The following is an 11833-nucleotide window of genomic DNA, read 5'->3' on the forward strand; positions in this document are numbered from 1 at the left end:
TCTGCCAGCTTGATAGCCAAGCCGCCCCGGCTATTTGCTTGGCTTGGCTCTTTAGCCTGTGGCCAAGCTGAACAAAGTGAACTTCAGCTATGCCCTGTGAGGACTGTAGCCAAATAAGCGGCCCCCTCCCCGGGCAGTGACCTCCTCTTCCCGCCATAAGATGGTGAAGGAGGCCGTGATCCGACGCTCTGGAGGTCTTCCTCGCTCCGAGCCAGCAGGATTTCACTCCCCTCCCAAGAGTGATGCCTCCTCCTCACCGCAGCACTTTCCTCAGCGTCCGGACCGGCCTCGCTACACGGTAGTCGTCGCTGCTCCCTCGACGGCCCTTCATCACAGCCTCAGCCTCAGCCCTCATCATCGGGGACTCCATCATCAGGGGCGTCGAGTCCAGATGGACGGTGACCCACTGCCTTCCTGGAGCTCCTTCCTGGAGGTAACTGATGTTATCTCTGAACTTACTGGCCTACTAACTCTGTACCCTCTGTATGTACGGTCGTCATTCACGCTGGCACTAATGACATCCCACGTCGACAATCTGAACTATTGAAACAGGACTTGTATCTTCTTTATAACGCGCTAAAGTCCAGTGGAAAGGATATATCAAAAACAGTCCCATTGATAATTTCTCCCCCACCAACATTCCTGTTATTACCAGGGAAAGACTTAATATAGTGAAGCCGTGCATCAGTTCCAGAGGCGTCAACTCTCAGAATCTTTTATCAATTGTCTGCACTTCACTCTCAGATAAGAAGAGATCTTACACTCCCACCTCCGACCTAGTGGTCAGATTTGGACTTTTGAATGTTAGAGTTTTCAGTGTTAGGAGTCTCACCCTGACCTCAAGTAAGACATTCTACAACATGATGTGTATCAAACCCTTGTCTCACAGTCAAAACATTCCTCTTTTTTTCAGTGCTGCTGACAAGTTCATTGAGTGCCAAAGCCAGCTGATGTCCCTGTTCACCATTTGCCCGGCCTGCTGTGGGGTAACTCAAGGCATCATGGAGCAGCAGGAGGGCAAAAACCAAGCAAATAAGATAAGATAAATAATTCTATTTGTGAATTTTATTGATTTAGAAATTAAGTTTGTATCACAGGTTTTATGCATTTTGTTTGGATAAATATATATTTTTTGTTTGGGTTATACAAGTGTTGACACTTGTAATATAATTTGAAATATATTTCTCGTAAGGAAATAGGTCAGAAACATGCCTGTCTGCAATTTGTTGCTGAGTGGGGCCATCCACTATATGGGTTGCTTGGCTACCCGAACCATCAGGATGCGGAAACTGTTTGGGCTTCAGTGCATCAGTGCCAGCACCTACTTCCATCATCAGCGCCATTACACCATCCCCACCATCATGCAGACCTGGCAGAGCGAGCAGGCAGGGATCATCACAGAGCTGAAGGAGATGGGGGGAGGACTAATCCTCTCTGGTGACTGCAGGTAAGACACTATAGGCCTATCATTCAGATAGCAAGAAGGTCAAAACAATATTTGCAAATATTGTATTGTTATGCATTTGTCTGATGTAATGTCAGTGAGTGAAATTATTGAATAATGTGCTTTACAGAGCTCAGAGGTTCCAAGCAGCACCTGGTGTGAGCTGGAGGGTCTGAAGGAGGAGGAGGAGGAGCAAAGCATGCAAGTGTCAGTCATCATCACTGACAGAAATCTCCAGGTAAACACACACATACACACACACACATACACACACACATGCACACACAATCTCTGCATACAATTTTAACAGCAAACCCACATTTTCTTACATTGTACTAAGTGGGTGCGGGAGGAGTTGTGTCCAGGAGGAACGGACCATTTCTTTGAAGTCTAGCACATTGGTAAAAGTACGTTTCTTTATGTTGGTAGTTCAGTTTAGGTTTCCAGTATTAGAATGACAACATTTCTTTTTTAACATTTAGTTTCTGTTCTGAAACAGGCCTAGGTAAGGCATTGGATGCTGCTGCAAAGGCGAGGGAGTGTGAGGACCTGAAGCTGTGGAGGCCAGCCATCATTAACCACCTGTACTGGACTTCAGCTTCCACCCCAAATGGAGACCCAAATGTGATGGAGGCCAAGTGGCGAAGCATGGTGAACCATGTGCAGGACATCCATGAACATGGCACTCCTGCATTCCCCACCTCCGCACATCCACCTCTGGAGGGAGAAGCAGAGGACAAGCAGTGGCTGGAACCAGGTACAGTATACAGATTACAATATATGGATCTGCATTGTCTCGTATTTATTCAACATGTGTGACAAATGCTGTATATGTTGACAGTTCTAATGGCAGAATAATGTAATGATGCTGAACAAAGTATTTGTTTATGCAGTATCAACAGTAGCTGTCAAACTGGAGAGCCTAGCTACCCGAACAGCATTGATGAAGGACTCTTCACCATCCTCCGCTTTGCACCAAAGCACACTGGGTTCTCCTTCCTTGGCATGTACCGCAGGTAACTTCAGTCAAACAACCTCATTTTGTTGTGTTGTGCATAGTGCTAAGGCTACTCTGCCTCCCTGTGGCTAAAAGTTGGAAGCCATAATTCTGTATTCAAATAATTCACTCAGTCAGTACTCCCATTCCTATTGACTGAGTGAATTATTTGAATACAGAAATATTGCTTCCTATCAGTGGCCAAAATGCAACTTGTAGCCACAAGGTGGCAGCGTAACCCTAGCACTATGCACAACACAACAAGAAGATTCCTCACACTTTCCATGTGTTGTTTCCTTTGGATTTATTCATATCCATATAGGCAATTATCATTGGTGAATTTCATAATTTACTTTGTCTACAGGCTCCTCTTGGCAGCCTTGCATTATAATCACAATAGCAGCCGAGAGGTAGCTACCACCAATGATGGGGAGGCGCGCTATGCGGTTCGCTACCCAGGGGTCTGTAAGGGTGGTTGGGTAGTCCGCCCTATCAAGTAGAAGCCATCACGCAGTTAGCAATTTCGATCTTCAAATGTGATTTATGTTCTTTGTACTGTGCATGCCTCACCAGCCATATTGCTGAATGTGCTCAAATAATGTTTCTTCTCACCCAGCATATGCATCGGCCCTGATGGAGTCTCTGAGGGAGAACTACTCCAGGTCACCAACAGCTCTACAAGAGAGCAGTGCTGCCATGTCCTCCACCGCACCTGGCCCCCTGTCCAGATCCTGCCAGCAGATCACCAAGGATGAAGCTGTTGGCCTGTATCTTGCGCTGCATTCATGGTTCACCACAGGACATCAGTTTGAAACCCAGCGTGCAAGAAATGGTTCCTGGTGCAAGCCTTTTCTGTTTGAGATTATAAGCAGAGAGAAAGTCGGAGTGTTTCCATAGTTCATATTCTGTATTTGTATTTGTCTTATTTGCAGTTTATTATTAGAATAAGACTGCACTGATAATTGAAGTCTTCATTTATGGAGGATATTTGTATATGTTATAACCCTGCTAGTTATGAGTATTAGGCTACTGCTGCATGTAGTCCTAGTCATTAATGCTGCATCAATTTCATACATTACCCATGTAGCCTGCCACCTGTATCGCTTCTTGATCTGTTGTACCATATTGTAAATATCTTCTAAAAGAGCAGTCCTGGTAGCTGTAGGGGTGAGAAGCCTTTTCTTTTGTCCTTTTTTCTCCTGTTTAAGTTAGGGAGGTAGGTAAGAGACCTGTATTTTCTTTTGCTTTCTTTTGGTTAAGTTAGGTAAGTTAGTTGTTAATATTATAGATCGTTTTGTTTATTGTTTTGGGCCATGCTCTCCCCGACGCCTATGCTACCTGGTTGATGAATAAATCAATTATGTTTGGACTGCATCTGCCGTGGCACTGGTCATCCTTGGGAGTGGGAAAAGGGGGGAGTCGCTTTTGTGTTGTGCTCAGGTTTCCCCTAGGCCGGGTATAACATAAAATGTGAATGTTTGTCAATGTTACATATAAAAGGAAAAGCTATGTTTTTGACAGCAATGTGAAGATGTCTGTTTGGGTTTAGATATCTGGTGATGAGCATTTGCCATCATTTTGTACTTTACTATATTATTCCACCATCATTTTATGGTATAAATCTCGTAATTAATAATCAAATACTTTCAAAAAGAATCAACAGAATAATCCATTGTTTCTGCCCTATACTTACTCATGTGTGCTGGCGTTGAGTGGGCCATGTTCCTGCCGGAAGTTCATGTATGCTATCTGGAGCACAAAAGGATTCAGACAGCATGCTTCAAAGCCTGGGTGCTGTGTGAGACAGGTAATGTCTGGTCCGGTCTGGGAGTGAGGTTTTCCACCAAGGCCCAGAGGGCATCCACTTCCCTGCAGCACCTACTCTCCTGAGCTGAGGCCATGGGCTGGCAGTGGCCGCACAAGCACCTATCAAGCAAACTGCTCTTACAAGCAGTTGGTGTCTACCACTGCTGACATTTTAATGGTAGTTTTAATTGATATAGCTATTTTATCAATAAACAAGCATCGACTCCTGGGAGAGGTAAGTAGCCTGTGTCATGTGACTGGAAGGTGCATGGTGATTGTCTCCGTCCGTTAGTTAGTTAGTTTGTTCGTTTGTTAGTCACACTGTAACGTTGACTTTGTGCCGCTAGGGGGCAGCATTGACAATGAATGGGGACTCAGTGGTAAAGCAGGTCATACAGTTAAAGGTATCATACAATGTGGGAGACAATGAATGGGGACTCAGTGGTAAAGCAATACAGTTAAAGTTATCATACAATGTGGGGGGCAATGAATGGGGACTCAGTGGTAAAGCAGGTCATACAGTTAAAGGTATCATACAATGTGGGGGACAATGAATGGGGACTCAGTGGTAAAGCAATACAGTTAAAGTTATCATATAATGTGGGGGACAATGAATGGGGACTCAGTGGTAAAGCAATACAGTTAAAGTTATCATACAATGTGAGGGACAATGAATGGGGACTCAGTGGTAAAGCAACACAGTTAAAGTTATCATAGGTAACATAACAGTCTACACACGCTACACACTTGGAGACATCAGACTGGGTTGATGTGTTGAAGTGAGAGTCTATGGAGAATTTTTGGGCAAACCTCTAACCACAAGACACTGTAGTTATTGTACAGTTGTTGGACTGTTGTACTGTTATTGCACTCATCACTGCACTACCACTGTGCCATCAGTGTTGACTACTTATATCATATTACCACTTACCTACTGTGTAATACCATATATCACTTATCATTTAGCATTTATATTATTCATAACACTCACGCTCCTGGTGTTGTATGTTATATTGTACAGTTGAGGTAAAAAGTTTACATACACTGGTAAGGGACATGTGTATTATGGCAGTTTGGGGATTTCAATGAATTCTGCAACTGTTCTTTTTCTGTGACAGAATGATTGGGAAATGTACCTCTTCGTCACAAAAAACAAACCCAAGTTTGGTTTCTTTTATGAATTTGTTGTGGGTCTTGAATGAATTGAAGTTCATGATCTACGAAGACCATTACTTTGGTTCCTGTTTTAAAGCTGACACATACTATTAATTGGCATTCAATTGAATATGAGTCGCCCGTGTAACTTCCTTTGCAATTGTCTTTTTCATGTGTCATTATTTTGTCCAACCCTTGCATGAATTATCGTACCTCCATATTTCCAGTTTATGTGTAAGGTAGGCCTACATTTAGTGAAAAACATTATTTTAAACTTAAGTTTGAATAGCATTATCAAGGTAATATACAACTTTCATTAACCTTCAAGTTGTATAAAATGAATTGGTCTCCATAATTTTGCCCCCTTCTTAATAAGTCTATATAAGCTCTGAATGCACTTGCTCGCTCTGTCATGTTGCCATGCTGCTGCTACGCTGCTCAGACTGCCATTCACTGCTGCTACAGTAATTGTTGCTGCTCACCATACCAACTGTTCATCATCCCCACCTCCACCCCAGTATCTACCTGTAGGCTCTGATTCTAAGTTTCCCCCAGGGAGGAAGTTCCCTATCGTCACTCCCACTGCTCTGTCATTGGTTAGCTTAGGTGCATGCTTGCAGGGAGTGACAAGATCAGCCTCAATACCATATTTGCATTCATTCTCAATAATCTGTTTACATGAGTTGACTGACTGGACTGCATTTTTTCCATTGTTTAACATTTTAGTTCCCATGTTTTGTGATGTAATTACTTTAATCCCATCCTGATTTATCAGTTACTTGCTGCCCAATCTTGCATACACATACACACACACACACACACACACACACACACACACACACACAGACAGCCAACAGAAAGGGTGAGCTGTACCCACACTAAACTGCACCAGTGTTTTTTACTGACAAGCCACAGTTTGCACTCTCAGCAATCACCCGCATTTTCTCCAGAAAATGCACCTTTCTAGTGTCATTTGCTAACCAATGAGGCTGATAAATCTGACTATAATTGAGTTTGTAGCGTTCGTATTTTTATTTCCAATTCATTTGAATGAAGCCATGAAAATAGCCTGAAAACTTCCATTTAACACGTCGGTGAACAGATTCAACAGCAAATCCCGTTGACGTTTGGTCATATTTTTGAGAACATGACTTTGCCAAATAGCATTTTTATTGATAGAAGAGAACATAGCGGAGGGATACATGCCTCCACTATGTTCTTTTCTATTGGCGAATCTGTTGTTGCCTTCTCAAGTTTTACTACGTAGACTACAGAAAGCTCCGGAAGGCTGATTTCAGGGAAATCACATGACAATGTTGGTATACTCACTAGACAAGACCATTCTCGAATGTTTGGCCCATTTATCCCCACCTCTCAGCCAGCGCCGGATCCATCGTCTGCCCTCTGCCCCTTATGACTTCTGGAATGCTGTTAGTCCTGATTGGTCCACCTGTTTAATTATACAAAGGTTTATCCAACACATGATGTGACAAGAAGAGCAGCAGGACAGATTTCACGGAAATCATGTGACACTGCTTTACACGCTACTCTGCTCTAGATGTTGATACCACGACATTTTACAAATTGCAAGTGTGTGCATATGTGTGTGTGTGTGTGTGTGTGTGTGTGTGTGTGTGTATGCAAGATAGAGCTGCAAGTATCTGATAAATCAGGATGGGATTAAAGTAATTATATCACAAAACATGGAAAATAAAATGTTATAGAATGGAAAAAAAAACTATAGTAAAAAAAAAACTGTATACAATATATCCATAGACACATACATAGGCATAATTTTCATTTCAACTTTGGGGGAGACATCACTCATGAGAACTGCCGCCACAACTCGCTACAATTATGGTCATATGAATGGTATATGTTTCTTTTTTTGTGATCAATGGTTTTTTAATGATTTATAACATAAAAAAGGATCAACAGAACACTTTTGCTTGGTATAGCTTAGTACAGTGGTTCTCAACCCTTTTCATATCAAGGACATTAGGGCCACGGACCCCCATTTGATGCGATTTTGTCCCTTGGACCCAAATCGGACAATATTTTTATTGTTAGATATGATTTTGTCCAGAACTCCATGACTATCTGTATTGTAGGGAGAGAGATAACAGTGCAACTATGATCAAAATAGTCAGTCTCCTACATTCTATAATTGTTCTTTTAAATGATATACATACATTAAACAAAGCAGACAAAAAATAAAATATTAGTGAGGCAAGACTGAAGAAAAGGCAAACACATGAGAGGAGCTAATGTCAAACATAAGGAAGTGTTTCCAGAAGTCCGTTACTTTTGGACATTCCCATATCATGTGAAAAATCCAGGGGAAAGAAGAAACTCAGTTGTCACTCAAATCCAATGCCCTCTTTATTAAACAAAAGTTAATTTTAAAACTTATTTTGGCCCCATATCTTCTGTAAACACTATAATAACAGCCAATAATAATCAAACAGAAACGACCGAGGAGGTATAACTGTCCCATATTGCCAATTTCCCGTTTCGAAGGAAGCGAAAGTGAAATTCGCTTTTGATTGACAAGAGGATTGTAAGCCTCTGATTGGCCAAACTAAAAAAAAAAAAAAAAAAAAAAAAAAAAAAGATTCATTCTAAGTAGTTACAGAAAGTAGTTTAAAAGTCACCGGTCTGCGGAGACACAAACGTGGAGTGGAAGAGTAAAAATGGAGCAATCAGGTTGCAAAAGGAAATGTGTTAATGGAGAATCAACCTCCACAAGTGGATCATCAGAAGATCAAAATGAATCCGTGATAACAAAAAAGACTCGTAAAAGTGAGTCGCTGGATGTGGGACCAGAAGACAATCCCCTGCCTGCTGTGGAGGTAATAACTGCATCAAAAATTATATTTTCTGTCTGTTTTTTCTTCATGTTGATATTGGGTTGGATATTGTGACATTTTATATATAAGCGTTTTATTATCCAGTGTCAAGCAGCCAGGATACGGGCTTAACAATTCACTATTTGCACTTTAATTTCTTAATTTCTTTTTTCATTATATCTTTCTTTGTTGCTTTACAAATTGTTACGTGTATGTGGATGGATTATTAATTTGCACTGCATTGCCGTATGCTCACGTTCACAGGTTCTGTTTATGAAATACAAAATATATATGGAAATACTTCGTCTTAGTCTCGTGTGTTGATCAGAGTTGTGGTTAAAGGGTTGATTGGGCCGCGGAAGATTTTCAGATTTCAAATTGTGCCGCGGCATTCTTAAGTTTGGGAATGGCTGATTTATAACAGTGATTCTCAACCCTTTTCATATCGAGGACCCCTAATTTAGTCCACATAGGGCCACGGACCCCCTTTAAATGAGATTCTGTCTCTCAAACCCACATCTGAGACTATTTTTATAGTTAGATATGATTTTGTCCAGAATTCCTGTATTGTAGGTAGAGAGATAACAGTGAAACTGTGATCAAAACAGTCATTCTTCCTCATTCTCTAATTGTGTTAACTTCTTGTAAATGAAATAATGCTGAACAAGTTGAACAATTCATCAATTTGCTGGGGACCCCCTGGAACCCCCTCAAGGACCCCTGGTGGTCCCCGGACCCCGTGTTGAGAACCACTGATTTAATGCACCTTGATAGGCTATATTGAACTCCTTGAACACTCAAGGAGAAGCCAGGCCAACCATAATTTATACCATTACTTTATTAGACAGGTTAAGACAGCGAACAACGCGTTTCCACAAAGCTTCATCAGGTTTGCATATTAGCGAACCGGTAGCAAATTTGTCACTATTAAACTACTATTTCAGTTACAAAGATGGATAATGTGAAAATGACAATGATATTTCTGTCTGATTACAAGTTACATTCACTTGAACTCATTGTTTTATCACTCGCATTGGGCTGAAAATAAGCCAGAATGTCTAGTTTCTTCTTTCCCGACATTTTCACAACACAACTTGTCAGCTCCGCTGCTCAGATTAAACTGTATGTGTCTGTTATTTGATTGTGTGTTTGTTTAGCGTTGCCATGCATCCCGGTTGGGTGGAGTCTTCCGTTTTTAAGCACTGTGATTGGCCCGATGGTCCAAACACCATCCAGCCGGCAAACCTTGGTGTGAAAAAACGAACTGAACCAGTTTAAGCCCCCAAAACTTTTATAATGACCGGTACTGCTCTGTATTGTTTTTTTTCCAGAAGCAGAATGTCCCGTCGTCAAATAAACGTGAGGGCGGAGAGCTGTCTTCAGCCAGTTCCACTGAGCTGGAACCCCAAAAGTAGGTTCATATAATCACATGACCCAAACAGACAGTATGTTGGCTACCTAGAACATTACAGCTCTCAGTACCCAGCAGACGTGCAACTTTCAGCTGGAGAGTTATAATATCACTGGAAAACACATGTGAATTCAATTCATTTTGACATTTCTGTTTTTCAGGAAAAAGGTCAAGCAGGAGGAGCAGCATCCCTTTAGCCCTGAAGAAATTAAATGTATTTTAGACATTTTTGAAAAAATGAATATAGAAACAAAAGAAAAAATAATAACAGAAGAAACTGTTAAAAACAGTTTTAAAGCCCATTGGACAAAAATAACAAACTGTACGCCTCAAGAGAAAATAACACTTCATGATAGCATCATGAAAATGTCTCAGATTAATTTTGATGTTGCTGAAGAACCACAGCAGCTACACAGATGCATAATTCCACATTTGAAAGAATTGAAAAAGGACAGTCAATATGCATATGCTCTTGTAGTCATGAAAAACAATAGTGTCACGTTTACTTCAGCGGTTTATCCAGAGAAACAAAAAAAAACAATGAAACATTGTGAAGAAATTCTACTTGAAGAAATTGATGCAGCCAAACAGCCAAAATATGTTTTTATTTTTACAAACAATAGCCCATGTTTAAAAGGTCGACAGAACATTGACCCTTGCATGTTTCAACTTTTAGATAAGGCCTGTGAGTGGTACGATAATTATGGAGTTATCACTCATGTGGCCTTCACAAAATGTTGGGGATTAACTGGTCCAAGGTTTTTTAAAGATTTAACTTGTGATATCAGTGATTTTGATCCAAATTTGGATGATTGCAAAACCTGTTTCAAATTGTTCTGTAAAGTGTTCAAAGACATTTTTGAAAAGCATAAACTAGGATTTGATATGAGCAAAAGTATAGAAAATGAAAATGAAAAATTAAACGATTATATTTCATCTGTTCATAAAGAGCTTTCGACACTGGCAAGCAAGAGTTCTGACAGACAGTACGAGGAACATTTGGAGAGTGGAAGGCAGGTGATCGATTCCTTCGCGGTTCAGCAACATCAAGAGCATCATGTGAAGGTTATTGAAAAATTACAGGAGGTGTGGGATGAAACGGTTAAAAGGTGTTTGATGACAACCATTAAAATAAGAAAAATTAATAGAAAGGTAGTTCATGATTTTTTGAATGAATTGGAGTCATTCTGGGAAAGCAGATGCCCCCTAATGCTTTACCATATTCCTCCTGTCTGATGAACTGTTTGTTTGCCAGTCCTGTTGAGAGAGATCCACACACATTTTGGTATATAATATAATAGTATATATAATAGTTGACAGCTAAATTTGTTAAGTAGAACTGACTTTCCCGGCAGGTTGAAGCTTGTAGTCCTTCATGGGCTCGTTGGTTTGTTGTTTTAGTTTGTTGTTTTTGTGCAAAACAGCGATTAGAGCAGTTGCTCGGGTACACTTCCATGACGGTCAGGTGGGGATCAGCATGCTGGGACCTAACCGTGTCACTGGACTCTGTGTTTACTCTGTGTCCTATAATTTAATTTAATTTAATTTAATTTAATTTAATTTAATTTAATTTAATTTAATTTAATTTAATTTAAATATTTTAACCCACTGATCAAAATCAATTTTAGTGGTTTTATTTGTTTAATACTATTTTATCACAGCTCCATTGGTTTTACGAGATTTCCCAGTTGGGTTTTCTTTTTATTGGACTATATTCTGCCAGCTTGATAGCCAAGCCGCCCCGGCTATTTGCTTGGCTAGGCTCTTTAGCCTGTGGCCAAGCTGAACAAAGTGAACTTCAGCTATGCCCTGTGAGGACTGTAGCCAAATAAGCGGCCCCCTCCCCGGGCAGTGACCTCCTCTTCCCGCCATAAGATGGTGAAGGAGGCCGTGATCCGACGCTCTGGAGGTCTTCCTCGCTCCGAACCAGCAGGATTTCACTCCCCTCCCAAGAGTGATGCCGCCTCCTCACCGCAGCACTTTCCTCAGCGTCCGGACCGGCCTCGCTACACGGTAGTCGTCGCTGCTCCCTCGACGGCCCTTCATCACAGCCTCAGCCTCAACCCTCATCATCGGGGACTCCATCATCAGGGGCGTCGAGTCCAGATCGACGGTGACCCACTGTCATGTAAGACATTCTACAACATGATGTGTATCAACCCCTTGTCTCA

The 11833-nt window shown here is 41.3% G+C and overlaps 1 protein-coding gene and 1 long non-coding RNA gene across 3 annotated transcripts; both read left to right on the forward strand.

Annotated features, from left to right (window-relative positions):
• The first annotated feature begins 1200 nt into the window (after positions 1-1200).
• LOC139665358 (uncharacterized) lies at positions 1201-3806 on the forward strand. 2 transcript variants are annotated; one of them, XM_071544350.1, is made up of 5 exons: positions 1201-1447; positions 1575-1682; positions 1944-2201; positions 2338-2460; positions 3058-3806. In XM_071544350.1, the coding sequence occupies exons 3-5, from the start codon at positions 2072-2074 to the stop codon at positions 3336-3338; spliced, it is 534 nt and encodes a 177-aa protein (XP_071400451.1). In that variant the 5' UTR covers positions 1201-1447; positions 1575-1682; positions 1944-2071; the 3' UTR covers positions 3339-3806. The 2 variants fall into 2 exon arrangements, with proteins under 2 accessions (XP_071400451.1, XP_071400453.1); XM_071544352.1 differs by lacking the exons at positions 1201-1447; positions 1575-1682 and having other exon boundaries at positions 1844-2201.
• Positions 3807-8183: 4377 nt separating this feature from the next.
• LOC139665353 (uncharacterized) lies at positions 8184-10198 on the forward strand. Its single transcript, XR_011696871.1, has 3 exons — positions 8184-8254; positions 9583-9662; positions 9824-10198. It is a non-coding gene; the product is annotated as an uncharacterized lncRNA (long non-coding RNA).
• The last annotated feature ends 1635 nt before the right edge of the window (positions 10199-11833 follow it).

The sequence above is a fragment of the Centroberyx affinis genome, unplaced genomic scaffold, assembly GCF_046629955.1.
Source record: "Centroberyx affinis isolate AG114_WGS23_722 - 3 ecotype Tasmania unplaced genomic scaffold, CSIRO-AGI_Caff_v1 ptg004541l_1, whole genome shotgun sequence".
Lineage (NCBI taxonomy): Eukaryota > Metazoa > Chordata > Actinopteri > Beryciformes > Berycidae > Centroberyx > Centroberyx affinis.